The sequence below is a fragment of the Phyllostomus hastatus genome, unplaced genomic scaffold, assembly GCF_019186645.2.
Source record: "Phyllostomus hastatus isolate PE091 unplaced genomic scaffold, TTU_PhHast_1.1 phas_scaffold_182, whole genome shotgun sequence".
Classification (NCBI taxonomy): Eukaryota; Metazoa; Chordata; class Mammalia; order Chiroptera; family Phyllostomidae; genus Phyllostomus; species Phyllostomus hastatus.
In genome coordinates, this window is record NW_025334013.1 from 7215667 (window position 1) to 7235804 (window position 20138).

Sequence of the window (20138 nt, forward strand, 5' to 3'; positions counted from 1 at the left end):
GCGTGGGCAGGAAGGTGTCGTGGAGGTTTGGGCACCAGCAGAACAGCGTGTGCGACTGCGTGCAGTTCTGCCCCAGCCCGGGGCTTTGCCCACAAGGTGAACGCCGGAACATTGCGCCCTGGCTGGGGAGCTCTCCGTGTGTTTGTCCCCGGTGGAAACCAGGCTGTCCTTCCATAATGCGAGATTGTTCTCCAGGGTAGCGAGCAAAACTGTAAGGAGCCTCCGAATGCTGTTTGGTGAGATTTATTTTCTTTATCTCTGTTGCCCTCAGCTTTTTTCATTAAAGACAAGCTGCTTACTTATACGAAACACACATCTGGAATGGATTTGTGATTTTCAATTAGCAATACAATTCAGACTTCTAGAGGCAAAAGAGGGCTTGTTGTAATTGCCGGGTGCTGAGTCTGACCCTGACTTTACTTCTGGTTTGTTTCTGAAGCCCATGTAATTCCGATTCTCTTAGAGCATCCCCCCCACCCCCAAGTACCTTTCGGTGTTTATTGTTTTTCGAATCTATTTTATCATTTCTCTGGTTGTGAATGACCCTATAATAACAGTATTCAGGAGAGCAGATTGTGTTTGTGGTAGGGAAGTAAGCTTGTTGCGATTGTATTATTCCAAATAAAGGAATTATAGGCATTTTGATGTTTTCTGGCACTGCCCTTATAAAGTTGGGTATGCACTTACTTTCTAAACTTACAGCAGACATGAAAGCCTTCTCCATGTTGAAGTCTGCCCTATAAACCCAGTTCAGAGTATCCTTTTCATGACTCGTTATTTTAAAATTAGCAAAGGGGATCTGGATGCTCTAGCCCTGTGTGTGTCCTCCCCTGGGCACCATCCTGTAGACGTCCACTTTGCCTGGGGCCTAGAGCAGGAGGGGACTTCTCTGCAGAGGCCCGAGTAACGGGGCCCCGGATCATGTCCCTGGCCTTCTGGCCTCCTGGCCTCCTGTCCCGGAAGAGACGCCCTCCTTTGAGCGCTCGGGCTGACTGTTCGTCCGTAGACCTGTTTGGGGCGGTTTTCAGCTCTAGAATTTGCTTCTTGTTGAAACGCTGAGTGGCCATGACAGTTGCTTTATTTCCAGATTGTCCCCATTTTTAAGTAGACCCTAATGAGAATACTCAAAGAAACGGGGCTTTGCTGCTTTCTTTCTTTTTTTTTGGATTTTATTTATTTTTAGAGAGGGAAGGGAGGGAGAAAGAGAGAGAGAGAGAGAGAAACATCAGTGTGCGGTTGCTGGGGGTCATGGCCTGAAACCCAGGCATGTGCCCTGACTGGGAATTGAACCTGTGACACTTTGGTTCACAGCCCTCGCTCAATCCACTGAGCTACACCAGCTGGGGGCTACTTGCTTTTTTGAAGCCGTTTTTAATGACTAGAAGTTATTACTAAATGAAAATACTCTCTTCACGGAACCCCCTTACTCAGAATTCTCTAGATTCACACAGCACAACTTTCCATCTTGCCCAAGTAATTCTCCTGTTTTACATAGAATTTTTTCATCCATAAGGTTGGAAAAAAAAAAGTTAATGCTTTGCTATACATTGACCATGACTGTTCAGAAGAGAATTAAATCTGGTCACTTGTTTCAAACGGCATGTTCAATTCAATTGTCAAAGTCAGTGCCTTACTTGTGTCTTTTCTTACACAACTCTACTCCCTCTTTCAGGCCAAAGGAGGCCTTTCTGGCTTGTTTGATGGAGCTGAGGTTGTCCTCGGTCCTGACACTTCCATGCAGCTTCTGGGGCCGGTTCCACCTGAACAGCAGTTCATTAACCAGAAGATGAGGCCGGGCTCTGGGGTGTTATCCGTCAGAGTCATCCCAGACGGCCCCACCAGAGCGCTCCAGGTAAGGGTTTATCTTAAAGCTGACCTGGAAGAGTCTTACCCCCATGGTTAGTCACTCGCTGAGTATTTATTGAAGGATTTATGCTGGATATGGAGACACGGGGTCTTCATTTATAAAGTGGGGATAAGACCTACCCCACAGAGTAGTTAGGAGAATTAAAGTATAAGTAAATATAAGATAATATAAAACACGAAGTATTCAAACTAAAGGTAATGCAGTGTAACAGGGGCTCTCGGAAATAGTGCATCATAAGCCATAATACCTTTTTAAAAAACATCCTTCTTTTAGGCAAAGTTAAATTGAGGTTTGCACAGTTTTACTTGAGCTGTAATTCTAGATCACCTGTGGACGCCTGTCCCCACTCTACGAGGCCTTCAGGGTCTACAGCTTGGCCTCTGCCCTGTAGACTTAAAAGCAAGTTCGCTTCACTGTCACACAAATCTTGCCTTAGCGGTGCTTTGGGGACCACTGACTTTGTGGGGTCACTGGGCGCGTAGTGACTTGTGACCGACACAGTTGGTGTGGAGCGGGTTTCGCTGTGTAAGCACCAGCCCTCTGAGTCCAGTCTTTTATTTGACCTCAGATAACAGATTTCTCCCAGCGGAAAAGTGACCGTTCATCATACGAAATGGATGAACTTCCTGTCACCGAGCAGGAGCTGCAGAAATTAAAGAATCCAGACACAGAGCAGGAATTGGAAGTAAGTTTTAAGTACTGTAGATGCATTTCTTTATCATAAATTTGGTTAGATTTTTGCTCTGGGGTGTTCTCAGTTTAGGCCTTCTCTTTTCTTTCCGCCCTCTGTGAATTCTAAATATAGGTGTTGCTTCACGGTGTTCATGTTATCGCCACGTGCGTCTGACAGTGAGTGTGTTAGTTACATGACAGCTAAAGTCAAAACAGGGTGACAGATGTTGCTAAATTAAGATGACAGTAAACAAAACTGAAGAACTATTTGAATTTAAACAGGAATAGAGGCGGAGAATAAATAAGTAAGACAGATTTTTTGGGCGGGGGGACCCCAGTTGCTGCTGGCATCTTCCCTGCTCCCTGCTTGAGCGACCGGAAGGAAGTGCGAAGCGTGAGCAGGAACGTGGGGTGAGCATGAGAAAGCACACTTACCGGATATTTACCCCGCGGTTTACAAACATCCCACGCCTCTATGTGAAGCACCGCGTTGGACTTTATGGTAGTTCCGTGAATAACTTAAGAGCTTGCGTCCCAGCCAAATAGGAGAAAAACTGACTAATAGTCATGTCCCTATAATGAGGTGCAGAAGGTCGTCAGCGCTCTGATGGAGGCGTTATCCTGTCACTCTAGAGTTCTGGTTGGGGGGGGGACGTGACAGAATTCGAGGCAAATAGCATGACTGTCCAGAGTGGTTTTCGTCTGCTCACAGGCACACTGGAGGGATTTAACCAGTCTGCTTCCTTACGCTCCCTTGGCTACCTTGAGCTCTGTTTTAAACTGTCAATGTGCCGTATTTTGGCTTCCTTTCAGGTGCTTGTGAAGTTAGAAGGTGGAGTCGGGTTGTCCTTAATTAACAAAGTCCCAGAGGAACTGGTCTTTGCAAGTCTTACGGGGATCAATGTGCACTACACGCAGCTGGCAACCAGCCACATGCTCGAGCTCAGCATACAGGACGTACAGGTAAGGCGCGCCGGGCGAGTTCGGGACTTGTTCATCTTCTCGTAGTCTCGCTAAACACCCGACCAGATCCAGTGTTTGGCATGCTGCAAACTTCAGTGCCTTGGCAGAAATAGCTTGTTGTGGCCTTCAAAAAGTCACTCTACGGAAGTAATTGTTTCTACCCATCTCTGTGTCACTGATTTTTCTAGGTAGCAGAATTCTGGGTAGAGTAGCTAGCTAGTTCATCAGGAACTTAGGTAACTTAGTCAAGGTAGCGTGGAGGAACCCATGGTTGCCCATCTTGTCCAAATTAAAAACAGCCAGAAATTACCTCACCAGCACGTAGAGGAACTGAAGTTCACCTAAGGAAGGGCAAACAAGAGAACTGGACCTGGGCTTCTGGCCAACACGTAGTGACAGGATCCAGATTCACTCTCTTACCCGAATTGACCCCAAATTCCAGATAAAAAGAGGAGACAACAGGGTCAAGACATGGGACATCAGGCAAAAAAGCCAGCGGTCAATGAGAGGTGGGAAACAAAGCGGTGAGCCCTGCAGGTGCCCCAGCTCACTGAGGCGGTTTCCAGGCCATGGCCCTGGGGGACGACAGCTGAACAAACGGAGCTGGAGTCCGAGGACCGAGGCAGCCAGAGCGCATGGGATGTCACACCTGGGAGGAACGAGCTTCACGGGAAGAAAACGTGGGAGGTTCCAGGGGGCCCTACGAGTGTGTAGCAGAGGACAGATCGGTGATGTGGGCCAGGGGACTGCCGTCTGCACCGCCCGAGAGCATCTCGGGGACAGCGCCTGCTGCTCCCCCGGCGCTGGAGATGGTGTTTCTTCCTCCCCGTCAGACAGGAAAACTAATGATGGGTGGGACGCTGGGAAGAGTCCCCTGCAAAGTCTCGTCCCCGTGCTGAGCTGGAAGTAGCCCCCGGCTGAGCACTGCCGCAGACCTGCCTACCAACCACAGAGGGGCAGCTTTGTGTCCAGGTAATTAACTGTCCCCCTGAACAAAGCTGAAGGTGCAGTGGAGGACAGAAATACTCAGCACCCAAAGTAAAATTCACAGCATCTGCATTCTTTCGGATGTACCAGGTGTGCAGAGGGGCAGGTCAGTCAGAATGGACCCAGAGCTAACACAGATGTCAGAAGTTTCAGAAAAGGACATTCAGACTGTTATGGTAGCTGTATTCTACATGTTGAAAAAGTCAAGTAGAGATATGGACCGTATAAAAAACTCAGACTTCTAGAGATTAAAACGAAATGAAAAATACACTGAATACGATTAATAGCAGATAACGCATTACAGAAAAAAGATCAGTGAACCTGAAGACATAGCAGTAGAGACTGTCCAGATTTAAACGCCCAGGGGAAATGCAGACACCCCTCATTTTATCGCACGTCACTTGGTCATGCTCACGGACACTGCGTTTTCACAGGCCGAAGGCTTGCGGCCACCCTGCGTCCAGCGAGTCTGCCGGTGCCGTTTCTCCAACAGCAGTTGCTCACTTTGTGTTGTCATATCTTGGTGATTCTCACGCTATCCAAACTTTTTCATCATTATTCTATTTGTCACGTGATCTCTGATGCTACAGTCGTAGTGGTTTGGGGGGGCCACGAGCCGCTCCGGTGTGAGGATGCGCACTTAATCAGTGAGTCTCGTATGTGCTCCGACTGTCCAGCCAGATGCCCATTCCCTCATCTGCCTATCCTCAGACCTCCCTGCTGCCTTAGACACAGCTTGAAGTGAGGTTGGTTAATAACCCTACAGTGGTCTCTAAATGCTCAAGTGAAAGCAAGAGAGAGTTACATGTCTCTCACTTTAAATCAAAAGCTAAAAATGGTTAAGCTTCGTGAGGAAGGCATGTCAAAAGCCGAGACCGGCTGGAGCTAGGCCTCTCGCACCAGATAGTTGGCCGGGCCGTGAATACGAAGACAAAGGCCCTGAAGGAAATGAGCAGCACTGCTCCAGGGAACACAGCAATGGCAAGAAAGTGAAAAACCTTACTGCTGACACGGAGAAAGTTTTAGTAGTCTGGGTAGGAGATCAAACCAGCCACAACATTCCCTTAAGCCAGAGCCTAATTCAGAGCAAAGCCTGAACTCTTTTCGCTTCTGTGGAGGCGGAGAGAGGTTGAGAAGTTGCAGAAGAACAGTTGGAAGCTAGCAGAGACTGGTTTGTGAGGTTTAAGGGAAGAAGCCATTTCCACAGCCTAGAAGTGCAGGGTGAAGCAGCAAGTGCTGATGCAGAGGCTGCAGTGAGTCGCCTGGAAGACCCAGCTAAGGCGGCCGCACTGGACGGCAGCTCTTCGGGGCAGACGAGACGGCCTTGTATGGGAAGAAGATGCTGTCGAGGACCTCCATCGTGCAGGAGGGGCAGTCAGTGCCTGGCTCGGAAGGACCGCTGACTCTCTCGTCAGGGGCGAATGCAGCTGGTGACCTTGAAGTTGAAGCCAGTGCTAATTTACCATCCGAAAGCCCAAGGGTCCTTGAGAATTATGCTATATCCACTCTGCCTGTGCTCTGTGCAGTGAACCACAAAGCCTGGGTGAGACAGCACATTTGTTTACAGCATTGCTTACTGAATATTTTAAGCCCATTGTTGAACCTACTGCTCCAAAAAAAAAAAAAAAAAAGGATTCCTTTCCAAAAATACTGCTCATTGACAGTACACGTGTTCACCCAAGAGCCCTGATGGACATGGACAGCGAGATTAAGGTTGTCTTTATGCCTGCTTACACAGCGTCCTTTCCTCAGCCCACGCGTGGGTCAAGGAGTCACTGCGACTTTCCAGTCTCGTTATTTAAGAAATGCATTTCGTAAGGCTATCGCTGCCATAGGTATGATTCCTCCGATCCATCTGGACAAAGTAAATTGAAAACCATCTAGGAAGGTTTAACCATTTTAGATGCCACTAAGAATATTCACGATTCATGGTCTTCCCATGAATCATGATATCATGAGTCAAAATACCAGCATTCACCGGAGTTTGGAAGAAGCTGACTCCGACTCCCATGGGTGACTTGGAGGGTGCGAGGCTTCCGTGGAGGAAGTCAGCGGCAGGTGTGGAGGAAACAACAGGTGAGGTAGAGTCAGAAATGGAGCCTGAAGATGTGACTGAACCACCGCAAGCTCGTGACAGAACCTGAACAGGCGAGTTACTTCTCATGGGTGCGAAGAGAAAGTGGTTTCTCGAGGCGGGATCTAGTCCCGGCGAAGACGCTGTGAAGATGGTTGAAGTGCCCACAGAAGATTTAGAATGTGACGTAAGGTTAGTGGATGAGGCACCAGCAGGGTCTGAGAGGCTGACTCCCCCTTTGAAAGGAGTGCTGCCGTGGGGAAAGGCTGCTGAGCGGCACCGCGTGCTACAGCGAGACCGTCTGTGACGGCAGGAGGCAGCCGACGAGGACCGTTGTCCTGCTGAGCGGCCGCCGCAGTCGCCAGCCTGGTCGGTCGGCAGCTGTCACTGTCGAGGCGAGACCTCTGCACGCACCCAACTATGGCTCAGTGAAGGCTCGGGACGGTTGGCATTTTCTAGCAATGAAGAATTTTTTAATTAAGGTATGTACATTTTTTTAGACAAAAAAAAAATACTCGAAGAAATTTGGCCATGAAGTTTCCAAGCTGAAAGGAAACTATAAACTCAAGATAGAAGCAGCTCAGACTTAAGCTCACACACACGCACGCGCGCGCACACACACGCACACACACACACACACACCCCTACGAAGGAAACGACACAGAGGTGCCTCGTCATGAAGTTACTCAGAACCAGCGGGAAGGCACCGGCATGAAAGAGCCACGTCGCACACCAGGAGCACAGCTGAGGGGACCGCTGGTCTCTCGTGGGGGGCAATGCAAGCTAGAGGACAGTAAGCAGCACCTATGAAGTTCCGGAAAGAAAACAAACTGTCAACCTAGAATTCCGTGCCCAGCAAGTATATCTTTAAAAAACGCGGGTGCGAGAAAGATGCGTTTAAACATGCAAAGATGAGAGAACTCCTCAGCAGCAGACCCGCGCTGCAGGAGGGGTCCGGGCCGTCGCACGGGCAGGAGGAGACGGGCCAAGGCGGAAACCCGCACCCATGCGGGAGAAGGGAGAGCGCCCGCAACGATGGGTACGGGGCGAGTGCTGGAGACGATTTTCTGTTTAAATCTCTTTACCAGGTAATCAACTGTCTGGATAAAAACAATAACTGTATTTGGGGATCTGGAACATGTTAGCGTGAAATGAATGACAGCACTAGCGTAACTTTTGGAAGGGGAGAAATGGAACTATATCGCTGTAATTTTTTAATCACTTTTTATTTTTTAATTACAGTTGACATATTGGTGTCAGGTATACGCCCCAGTGATTAGACATTGTATCACTTACTAAGTGACCATCCCAATAAATCTCACACTCGTCTGACACTGTACACAGTTACCGGCCTATTACCGTAGTCCCTGTGCTGGACTTTCCATCCCCAGGGCTGCTCTGTGGCTGCCAGTTTGTGCTTTTAACCCTTCACCTTTCTCACCCATCCCCTCAGCCCCCTCCCGTCCGGCAACAGGCAAAATGTTCTCTGTATCCACGAGTCTGCTTCTGTTCTGCTTGTTCATTTATTTTGATTTTTAGTTTCAATTGTTGATAGATATGTATTTATTGCCATGTTTTTTATTCCTTCTTCTTAAAGAAGGCCCTTTAACATTTCTCGTAACACTGGTTTGGTGGTGATGAACTCCTTCAGCTTCTTCTTGTCTGGGAAGCTCATCATATGCGCTTCAGTTCTAAATCGAATTGAAGCACGTATGAAGTGCTGGGCAGAGTACCCTGGGTTGTAGGTTCTTGCTTTTCATCACTTGGACTGTTCCCTGCCACTCCCTTCTCCCTGGTGTCCTGTAGGGCCCGGCAGGGCAGCCTCCGCAGGCACCTGAGCTGGGCGCTCCGGGTGCTCCCTGTGTGGGCTACGTGCACTGTCCCGTTGTGGTGGATCCTCGACTACTGTTGGTGTCACGGGGAGGTATTGACCCCCAGGCCCTGCGGCTGCGAGGACTGGCTGCAGCTGCAGCTGCAGCGGAGGGTGGGGGGTGCTGCTGTGGAGCAGGACTTGTTTCAGTGGGGCACTGGTGCTCACCAAGGCCGCCCCTCGAGTGGCTGGTCGGGTTGTATGTAACCCAGTATGGCCTGAAGCTGCCCACCAGGTACGCTGCTCTGGCCCCTCCTGGGGCCACTGCCCATGCCTTGCCTGGGGCCGCCCAGCACGAGCTACAGAGTGATCACCAGATGGCTGCCACTTGCGTTGGGCTTGGAGTTGCTCAGAAGAGGCTGAGGTGTGAACCAAGGCGTGGGGCCACGTAGCTTGTGGCCGAGGCTACGCAGAGGCCAGATGCTGCTTGTTTGAGAGATTTTAGGAAAGTCCTAAGTATGAGGCAAGAGAGTCCACTTGTGTGGAAACGCCACTGGAAATGGCTCGGATGGGCGCGAGAGTTGGGTGGGGTGGCCTCTCTGGGAATCCCCGGGGTGGGGCACACAGTGGGAGCCGGGCCGATGGAGACCCAGCTGTGTTGCTGGCCTGTCGGCTCTGTGGGGCAGGTCTCCGAACAGGAACGATGGCTCCCGCCAGTGCTTTTTTCTGTCGGAAGGCTGCCTCCCACCCAGCCCCCGCTCTGATGCCAGACAGTCCCGTTCCTCCCCGTGTGTCCCTGGTTCCTGTCAACCTGCGCCCCAGTGCTAGAGCTCCGAGGGCGTTGGTCCAAGCAGGTCCATGCCGGGCCCTCTAGGGGGAACTCCTGGGACTCCAGAAGCCCTCCTCACTCAGCCAAAATCCCTGCTGGTTTTTACAGCCAGAAGTTATGAGGACTTGTCTCCCTGGCACTGGAACCCTGGGCTGGTGTGGAGCTGGGACCCCTTGCTCCTCAAGTGGGACCTCGGCAGCCAAGATATTTCTCTTAATTTTAAACCACCACAGGTGGTTGTGGGAACTGGCCCATTCCACATCTTGCCCCTTCCTACCATTATCGGTGTGGCTTCTCCTTTAAATCCCTAGTTGTAGGACTTCCATTCGGCTAGATTTGAGGCAGTTCTGAATGATGGTTATTCCATAGTTTAGTTCTATTTCTGATGTGGTTATCGAGGATTCAAGTTATGCGTTTACCTACATTGCCATCTTGATGGGAAGTCATACTGTAATTTTTTTATGCGTGAAGTAGTATGATGTCATTTGAATGTAGGCTGTTAAAGACGAATACCATAACCCTAAAGCAACCACTAAAAGAGCTACACCTAATAATCTAACAAAGGAGATAGAATGCTGTAATTAACAATACTCAATTAATCCAAGAAAAGGCAGAAAAAGAGGAAAACTCAGAACAGATGGCACAGATAGGAAGATGGTCGGCTTCCTCAAACCTGTGTCAATTAATTAAACATAAGTTCTGTAAACACCTCCAATTAAAAGACAGAGGTTATCAGATTAAATAAAAAAGCAAGACCAATTATATACTGCCTTCAAGAAACACACAGTAGAAATAAAGAATGGGAAAAGATACACCAGCGTAACCCTAGTCAGAAGACCGTGGGAGTGGCTAGATTAACATCAGACATAATAAATCACAGAGCAAAGGATATTATCGGGGGTAAGGAAGGTAATTTCCTAATGATAAAAGAATCAGTTTATCAAGAGGGCATAATAACCTGGAATATTTACAGTTTCAAAATATATGAAGCAAAAACTGATAGAACTCAAAGAAGAAAATAGACAAATACACAATTATAGTAGATTTCGTTGCCACTGTCTGAGTAATTGGTATTGAGTAGGCAGGAAATCTTTAAAGATACAGTAGGTTTGAACAGCACTACCAGCCCACTAGCCCTGGTTGACATTTATAGAACACTCCACCCAGCAACAGCAGAAAACAGACTCTCCTCAAGTGCACGTGAAGCTTTTCCAAGGCCGACCGCATCCTGGGCCATAAAACAGCACTCACAAACTCAGAAGGGCTCAAGTCACACGCGTGTGCTCTTTGATCACAGTGGGATTGAAGTCGATATAATGGAAAAAGAGTGAGGAAAGTCCCCCAAGTTTTTGGAAACTAAACAACACATTTCTGAATAAGCCCATAGATCAAAGAACAAATCAAAGTAGAAATTAGAGGACATTTTGACCTGAATGAGAATGAAAACACAACATATCAGAATTTGTGGAATGCTGCTAACGCCGCTAAACAACACCAACAACAAACCCCAAATAAGCAGAAGCAAGGAAATGATGACGATCTCAGCGGAAATCCGTGAAACAGAAACCAGCAACTAGAGTAGAGAAAAATTCTAATAAAAAGCCAGTCCTTGAGATCAATGGGATCGGGAGAAAAAAGAGAAGGCACAAATTACCACCAGGTAATTAGCGGAGGGAGGGGCACCAGCCTAAGTCAAAACCTGGGCAGTCCTCTGGGAATGGGACTTCCGGGGGACTGCAACCGCCCGAGGCCCCTCCCTGGGCTGCCGCACGTCCACCACTGCGTCCACCACGGCCGCAGGGCTGTTGGGTCCCGAGGCCGAGGTGGACCTGGGGAGGACGAATGGGAGAGAGGAGCAAAGATGCCAGCTTCCTCAAGTAAATGAGCCCTGGATAGCTGCAAACCTGTTGCAGAACTTTCAGAGTTCTGAAACACTTGATTGTGACCATTTTTGCCCGAGAGTTCTGTGGCGACGCTGCGAAGACAGCTCCTCTCTCTGTAACATCCTCCCTGGAGCCCTCCTCCCCCACCTTCGCCAGGACCGAAGTGCTATCACTGTGGGGCTTCAGTGAGAGTATATTTTGACAGCTGCTGTGGAGATAGAGTCACATGGCAAGGGTCCTTCCTGAGTGGCCTGCATGCGTATTGCGAGACCCCAGTCGAAGGGAAGAACAAGAACTGAGCCACCTGTCTGTTTTGCTTTGCTGCTTTTTCATGTCCTAGGTGGACAATCAGCTCATCGGCACCACTCAGCCCTTCATGCTCTATGTGACTCCCCTGAGCAACGAGAACGAGGTCGTTGAGACAGGCCCTGCCGTGCAAGTGAATGCCGTGAAGCTCCCCAGTAAGAGTGCACTGACCAACATCTACAAGGTAGGCGGGCGGGGCTCCGCCCCTCGGAAGCTTGATCTGCCCTCTCAGGGCAGGCAGCAGGGCGGCAGTGCAGGGTGTGGATGGAAGTACGCCCGCCCATGGGATTGAGGGGCCAGTGGCTTATTAAATTGTGTAGAGGAATCAGCACTTTATATTCTCAACTGTGGGTTCGATGACCTTGCAGGCAGTAGCTCTGAATCCACTGGGGCCAGAGTCTGTGGGAAAGCAGAGCATCTCCTGGACTGATGCGGACCAGGCGCGACCCAGATATATCATTAAAACGGAGTAACCCAGAAGACTGCTGAAGAGGGCGGGGGAGGGCTCTGACCTTGGGACTGACATCTCCGATGTAAGCTGCCACGCCATTTGCTAAAAGCAGACAATTCAAGTAATACATTTTCTTTCCTGGAGAAGTCTGCATGTACAAGCTAGCTGTTATGGCAGCAAATTCTGGAAAAGTAGGAGATGACAAAGGGGTTGCATCCCATATTTCTGGTCCTTTGTCACTGGGCTCATGAGGCCAAGCCTCAGGTCCACCAGCCGGTCCTGCTGCTCCTTAAACTCACTGCCAGCCATGTGAGCTCAGCACCGCGAAGTGCTCCCACCACCGCGCATCTGAAAGCATCCAGGCTAATGAGACGCAGGTGCCCTCGGAACCAAACAGTGGGGTGGTGGATTGTCTAAACATCTGGAATTTTTGGCTAATTGTAGCAATGCAGAGAGAGATGAGCCAGAAATAGTTTGGCAGCAGGACTATAAAATCAGGTTGAGTGAAGAAACCATGTCATGTCATTGGGGCTTTCTCAATGGCACAGAAAAACAGCTTTTTCTGGGGTTCACACTGTAAATCAGACTCTCTTCATCTCCAGCATCTGATGATCACGGCTCAGAGGTTCACGGTGCAAATCGAAGAGAAGCTGCTCCTCAAGCTGCTGAGTTTCTTTGGCTACGATCAAGCAGAGTCAGGTAATGCCTAACGTTCTAGGTTTGTATCTGGGAGTTGGCCCACGGATGGCACCTTCCAGCCCGCTTGTGAGCACAGGGCTTCTGAGTACCTGGCAAGCTTCCTGTCCCCTTCTCAGCCCGCACTAGGAAGGGTCGTGTTTCAGTTCTTCTCTTTCAAAAGTATTGCTTGTGGACAGATCGAGGTGTATCTGTGCATGAAGGCAGCCGCTCAGAGGCGCCCCGGAGTGCCCGGTGGTAAGCCTTGGGAGGCACTGTGCTCTCTCTCTTTGCTTTGCGTTGGTGGACCCCTCTGCTCCCGGTGGACAGGCTGACAGAAGCGGTGCTCGTTGTCTCGCAAACCACTTTGTTTCCTAACCTTCGTTTCTGCAGCAGACTGGGGCCAGGGTCAGAATTCCCTCCGGGAGTTCCTTCGGGGTACTTGGGGGAAAGAACCGGCTAGCCTCAGTCCCTTAACTTTTTACATTCATCCCCTTATGCTTTACAGAGGTTTTCAGTTACTTTACTCCGCTTTAGAGAGGGGAGTTAAGATAAACTGTTGAGAAACCTAATTTTCCAGCAGCGCTACAGAAATAATTTAGCTGTTGTCTCTATTTTAGATTCCTCATCGTGGCCTTTGCAAGACTATTTACAGCCTAGAGAAAATCAGTAATGCTTAGTCTCTTGAAGACTAAAGTAAAAATTGAGCCTGAAGAGGTGATAAGATAGAGACAGTTATGTTTATTGCCCATGTTGGCTGGAGAAAATAAAAAATCCCTGGGGCGTGTGTACATATGCACATATATACGTACCGTGCAAGTGAAGTATTTTTGCCTTTTTAAAAAGATTTTATTTATTTTTTTAGAGAGGAAAGGGAGGGAGAAAGAGAGAGAGAGAGAGAAACATCAATGTGCGGTTGCTTGGGGCCATGGCCTGCAACCCAGGCATGTGCCCTGACTGGGAATCAAACCTACGACACTTTGGTTTGCAGCCCGTGCTCAATCCACTGAGCTACGCCAGCCAGGGCCGTATTTTTGCCCTTTTTATCCCAGACTTGGAATTTATGCTTTAAGTGTATTTGGGATCAAGAGCAGGACACTCTCCGGTTAGTGCTGGTTTCCACTCTGGGCAGCACACCAGTGTCTGTTTATACTCAGTCACTTGATTGAGAGCCGGCCCGCCAGGTACTTGTCTTCGGTGCTGCCTCCCTCAGGAGTTTCGCTTTGAAGTTGGGCGGGCATGTTCTTCTTGTGAGTCGCTGTGGATACTGTCCCCCGCCCCTTACCGCCCCCCAAGTGTGGTGGAGGGGACCGAGACTTCTGCAAAAGCCTTGCCCGCTGTTTGTCCGAGCGCCTGCCCTACCATTTCTGTGCCCTGAACACAGATAAGCAGGTCTCCGTGGCAGTGCCATTTCTTCTTACCTGTTTCTTTTTTCTGTGAATAGAACTATAATAACTTAAAGCATGAATTTATTTGATAATTAATGCTTTAATGATCTCGTGTAGTGTCTTTGGTTTCATTTCCAAAGCACCTGAAGCCACGTGAAAATAAGCTGCCCGGGTGGGTGTGGGCGCAGCACCGCGTCAGAGAGCCCACCGTGGGGTCTGAGCCCATGTCATCCCCTTTTCTCCATGAGACGACATGTGACAACACGCCTGATGGTGCTGTTCGACGGGTGCTCACCGTCCGGGGGCGAGGACACTGCTGGCCCTGCCGCCGTCGTCCGTAGCCTGCAGCCCGTGGCTTTTTAAGGCACCGTGTTTCGGGTGCATTATTTATTGCTCATGCTGCTCATTGTGATTCGGTCAGACTGCATTTCAAATGCTTATTTGGTGATCATCTTATGAAATAAATTCAGGAAATCTCAGTCATTTATAATAATAATAATAAAAGCAACAACAACATGGTTTTTAGAAAACTCTTTACCGACAAACACGCCCGCGACCTCTGGCTTTCCCCCGTGGATTATTTTTCCCAAAGATGACGTCTGCCAGGTGGTACAGGGGCAGAAATCAAAAGATGAAGAAGCTATTGTACTTTTTTGATAAATAACATGAAACAAACCTCCTTTTACAAAAAGATGGCATCAGGATACTGTACATATTACTGAACCCTGAAAACTAAATTTAGAAAGAGATGTTTGCTTTTTATGTGAGTTTTAAAAAATATAAATATAACATCTGAATCGTAAGACTTCAGGAGATTTATTTCTGATAAAGCAATTCTGTCTTTGTACCAGAGGTTGAAAAATACGACGAAAACCTCCACGAAAAGACGGCTGAACAAGGCGGAACACCAATTCGCTACTACTTTGAAAATCTCAAAATCAGCATTCCCCAGATCAGGCTGAGTGTGTTCACCTCCAGCAAGCTGCCCCTGGATCTCAAGGTGAGCTGGTGTCTGGGTGAGCTGTGCAAAACGACTTTTCCCTGGGAAAGAATGAGCCTGTTTGCTCTTTGCTTTTTCTGCCCAGCATCATTTGTAGCAGACATTTTTATAGGTTTCTTTTTTTAGGTTTATTGACTCATATATGTGTGTTGTATGTATATATATATGTACATATATATATACACACAACACACATATGCATTTTTTTAAGTGTTCAAGTGTGACTTTGCTAAAGATGAAGGCGTAACAAGAGTGAACACAGAACTACATTAAAGCTCATCTGCCCTCCGCGTAGCTCTCGGCTCATCTCCGTGAGGTGAAAGCCCCCTCTCCTAGGGCCGCCCCCAGACCCGAGAGGAAAGCTCGGGACAACCGAGACAGTGTCTTCCTTTGTGCCCAAGACCCGCCCGCCCTTCTGGTCCTCTTCTCCTCTCTGTGTCCGCCTCGTCTTGAATGGTTGACGCCAGAAATGTCTATGACCTCAAGGAGGACGTGGCCGTGTCCCCGCTACGGCCAGAGATGTGGCCTTGCCTCCCCCCGTGCCAGCGCGTGACACTCCTCCAGGTCACCGTGACACGTACCCGGCAGGTCCCGCCGGGAACCATCTCCATTTGCTGCAATCTGTTTTAAGAAGGGCCGGGGCTGGGGTTCAGATCCAAGCCTGTCTGACTCCGAGGCCTCTCTCCATGTTCTTCTCCCACACCACGCCGCCCCGTGGGATGTAGGGAGTCAGAGCATTTAGAGCAGGAAGAGCCCTCGGGGGTGCACTTGCCCAGTGAACAAGGGTGTCGGAGCTGCAGCGTTTCGTCCCTCACGCCCGTGTAGGTGGGGTCGCAGCGGGAAGAGAACCCAGGCGGCTCTTGGAGGGTCTTTCCTCAGGCTGACTCCGTGTGCAGCTTGCACCCATTGCTTCTGGTTCTCTGCCCCTGTTGCACTTGAAGATGGTTATCGAGGGACCCCCCCACCCCTGCTGCCACTAGCCACCAGTCTAAGGCCTTTCCGTTGCCCCGTGCTCCCCCCTTTAAGATGCTGCAGGATGGTTTGTCTTTCAGAACAGGATGAGCTGGAGACACCCACAGGTAAGTAATGACCCTGGAGTAGTGCGTTCAGAGGCCTGCAGGAACTGTGCTGGCGATGCCAGTCCGTGACCCGCGCGGCAGGGACTGAGGCCTGCGGCGTGCGCGCGCTCCGTCCAGAGGGGCAGTGCGGCTCCGCTCTAGCCAGTGGTTCCAGGGGAGCGTGAGCCCGGTCCTGCCAGATCTTCAGATTTTCAAAGTGAAGCCGGAAATCTGGGTTTTTATGTGGAATCTCCTGGTTTTTAAACGTTGGCAACCAATCTGAGTTCTTCTGTGTTTTTTTTTTTTTTTTTAAACCTTGTGGGCCTAACAAAACACATGTGCGGGCCTCATGTGGGCCCACGGTCTGCCAGCTCACAACTCCTAAAACGGACTTGCAGGTAACGAGACCGCAGCCTGGTCAACATCGGATCGTACTGGGGGAGGATGGGGCATGAGCGAATGCTTCCTGAAGGCGGCGGCCCGGGTCCGAGCCGTGGGACATGCCGGCCGGGGCCCGGGGAGCAGGAGCTGCTCCTGCAGCCGTCCTGGGAACAGGGCAGCAGGAGCTGCTCCTGCAGCCGTCCTGGGAACGGGGCACGGTGCCCTTCCCGACGGGCTGTCCCTCTCGTCTGCTTAATTTGCTTCCATTTCATGTTTCCCAGGAGACTGGAGATACTTATAATTAGCATGGGAGCAGGGGGAAAACCATGGGAAAACCACTATCTTGCTAATATCCACAAGTATCCACTTGACTTATGTGACCCTTTGGAATGGGTTTGTTTGATAAAGTATATATTCCCCCCAGAACACTTGGCATCCACCCAACAGACCAATGTTAAGCATTTCCTGAAAGTGAAGGGCTTCTTGTTTTTTAAATCATCTGACTGAGAAACACAGACACCTCCTAAATGTTCCTTTCAGATTGCTCCCAGCAGAAAACTCGCCCTCAGGCTGACAAACGCAGGGTGATCCTCTCCAGCGGAGGCAGCTCCAGACCCCCGGTTCCACGGTCTGGACGCTCGCATGTGCTCTCTGCACACAATAGACTGGGAGCCATTCAAGGCGAATGTTTCATTTGGCACTCTGTTTAGGGAACATTTTTTAAGGCATTCTTCAAATGATTGTTAAGTGAATTTAGTGGAGCAGCCACGTTATGAAGTGGGGGGCGGGGGGCCACTCTGAACGGGGGACATTCATGTTTCAGGCAGGGTGCTGGGAATTGGGACCTCGGAGTTAAATTCTCAGCTTGTGGAAGTCACCGTTTTACTGTGTCTTGAGCTCTCCTGGTGGAGTCTGGGTCTCATAAAATAATGTCACTTATTCGGAGAGTTTCCTAACAGACTAATACCCCTTCATTAGCCGCTCTCAGGAAGAGCGGCGCGCTCTCGGGCTGGCGTGCGGCGGCTGAAAGGGCGTGCTTAGGAAACGGAGCCCCCTCCCGGAGCAGGCGGCACGGGAGTCTGCCTGAACGGTAACCCCGTCTTTGGTGCTGAAGGAGTAATTGCCTCGATTCCCTCGAGTCCGGCCCAGAAGTGAGGCTGTCAGAGACCTCAGAGCGCAGCCTCCTCTTCGGGTGCACGCCGCGGGCGGGCGCGTTAGTGCAGGTAGTGCGTCTGCTCCGAAGGGCTCCCGGCAGTCTCACTCACCTCTGCCGCCTCAGTCGGATGCCTTCCTCCGCGGTGGGCGAGGGGGCACGGCAGGTTCCATTTCACAAATGCAAAGAGGAGAGCACGGCGCCCGCTCCATTACTCCCCCAAGTCTGCGTGGCAGAGGGTAGCAGAGTCCTATAGAAAATGCCAGGTAGCTCACAGGTTCTCTCTCTTTTTTTTTTTTTTTTAAAGATCAAAAGAGGCCAGGAGCCTTTAAAAGGTTTCACAAGGTGGCCCACAGCAGTCCTTTTCCCATTTGGAGCATGGGGGCATTACAAAAGAAGGGCTTTAATTGAGCAATCTAGTTTGGAAGAAAAGCCACATTTTAATGGTCAGAGAGCAGGAGGGTGGGGGTGAGGGGGGATTTCAAACAAAGACACTATTTAAAAAGCCTAAAACTGTCTTCTCAAAGGCTTGAAATAATTTGTTGGGAAACTTCAGACCCTTTACTTTTTTCCTCCCCTTCCTAAATAAAAACCAGATTTGTTAAAGGAAAAAAGATCCGGTATTGTTAATTGTATTTCAGAAAGTGCCAGAGAGGGAAGTATCCCTGTAGCCTTAAACACCGTCCCCAGAGGGAAACGGGCAACTACCCTGCTCCACATAAACAGTCTCTGTGCACCATAAATAAACCTTTAAAGAATGAATTCCAGACAGCTTTGTTTGGTGCAGGATAAACTAGGAGAGGAAAGGACGTGGCCCGGGGGCCGGCTGGTGATCTGGGAGCCTGTGGCATATGGACAGGTATTTCTTCTTTCGGCTCGATAGAGTTTCTGGAAGACTGTGGTGGCCTTTGTCTGGCGGAGGTAGGAGTAGATAGACACTTTCGTGTTTTTATTAGGAACTTGTGAGCCCAGATTGTTTCCCCCAGAATCCATTTTATAACAGGAAACTACTACTCGAGCAAAGAAGCGCCAGCTTTGTGTTTGATCAGTCCCTTCGGTGACTGCGTCTGAGAAAAAGTCCCGCTGTGCTCTTGCCCTCTCGTCTTTCCTACGCTGACCAGAACGGCCTGAAGGTGGCAGGGCAATTCACCCCAACAGCTGTGTCTCAGCTTTTTCAAATGTGGGGGCCGGAGGCAGTACATGACAAGGTAAAGAGCATTTTGATTGAAGGGCCAGAATATTTCCTTGGTTCAGACAAAGCCCAGCAGCCGTTCAGAAAGGGGGTAGGTCTCGGGTGAGCCTTTGGACAAGCACAGGTTTCAGAGTCTTTGCTGGGCTCTGCGGTTCCTCCTCTCCCAAGTCTGGCTGCACCGAGGAAGCTGGGGCACCAGCTGTTTGCTTCAGCCTTTGTTTTGGTCTCGTTTCCTCTTCTCTGGGAAGAAAGCGGGGCTCAGAGGTGCTGGCCAAACAGACGCCGAGCTGATGGCAGTACCTGGTTCCCCAGCACGTTTGTTCCGTGGCTCTGAGCTTGAGCCCACTGGACCCCAGCTTCCCTGCCAGTGAAACGGGAAAAAGAAAGCGTGCTTGTCAGTTCGTCACCGTTCACCCACAGACGAGGGAGGCGCACGCAAACGCACAGCAGCGAGGTTTCAGGAGAAATGACAGAGCCCTCCAGTCTGGGCTCCGTGCTCTGCACCCAGGAGGTAGTTGCTGCCGTGAGAACGAGCGTGTCCGAGCCTCGGGCCTGCTGGCCACTGTCTGCGCCAGGTTAGGCTGCCCTCCTGACACCTCCTCGGTTTACCTCTGAGGAAAACAAGACCGTTAAGCTGGATTAGCAGGCCAGTCCGAATTAGTTTGAGGATGCTTTTAATCTCTAAAATGTTTCTTTCTCCAGGTACTCGGTAGGAGGCCCTGGGCGGACTTCCCGAGGCACCGAGTCCAGTGGCCTCTTTTCCGCCCTTTGCAGGGTCCTCGGGCTCCCCTGATGTTCCTGACCGCTCGGCGTCCGTCCTGCCGGTTCCTCTCGCTCCTCTGCTTGTTTCTCCTGTCTGCTTCCGTTTGCTTTTGTTTGGCTCCTCCTGCTCCTCGCCCACGTGTTAAAGGCCATTTTCCCCCTCTGAACTGAACTGTCTGGTTACATCACTAGTCCATTTTTTAAAGTCACATGATGAGTCTTATCTCCACTCACTTTAGAAGCTCTTGTGTAAGTTTTGTGTGTGATGTAATTTGCAGGCAGTTTTTCTTTGGTTTTTCGTTTGTCTTTTTGCTGTGCTTTTGGTGTGTGTCTGGTTTTCTAGTCAGACAAAAGCTTTCCATGTTGTCAAATTTATCAGTCTTTCACCTCTTTGAACCTGAATTCTGAGTTACAAAAAAGTTTCCTTTTCTCTGGTTTTGGAAAGGGTCATCTTCAGTCACATGACTTCATTTCAATTATGCGCATGTTCTGGTTCTCAAAGGCTTTGAGGCAGACTCTGAACACACCTGCTAAAATATTAAAGAATAAATAAGAAAATAAAACAGAAAGCCCATTAAATTGCACATGGAATTTTACTACAAAGACATGTCATTCAGTGGGAAATATATAGGTGTTTTAATAAGTGCTGTTAGACTAACTAGATAGCTGTATAGGAAAATGTGAAAT

The 20138-nt window shown here is 49.7% G+C and overlaps 1 protein-coding gene across 6 annotated transcripts in view; it reads left to right on the top strand.

Annotated features, from left to right (window-relative positions):
* The window catches only part of VPS13D (vacuolar protein sorting 13 homolog D), a 225048-nt gene that overhangs the window by 120982 nt on the left and 83928 nt on the right, over positions 1 to 20138 (top strand). For all 6 annotated transcript variants that reach the window (XM_045858715.1, XM_045858714.1, XM_045858716.1 and 3 more), the window contains 6 exons: positions 1673 to 1852; positions 2436 to 2552; positions 3353 to 3502; positions 11426 to 11575; positions 12445 to 12541; positions 14757 to 14905. In XM_045858715.1, coding sequence (XP_045714671.1) covers positions 1673 to 1852; positions 2436 to 2552; positions 3353 to 3502; positions 11426 to 11575; positions 12445 to 12541; positions 14757 to 14905 — 843 coding nt within the window. The remainder of the gene's footprint in view (positions 1 to 1672; positions 1853 to 2435; positions 2553 to 3352; positions 3503 to 11425; positions 11576 to 12444; positions 12542 to 14756; positions 14906 to 20138) is intronic.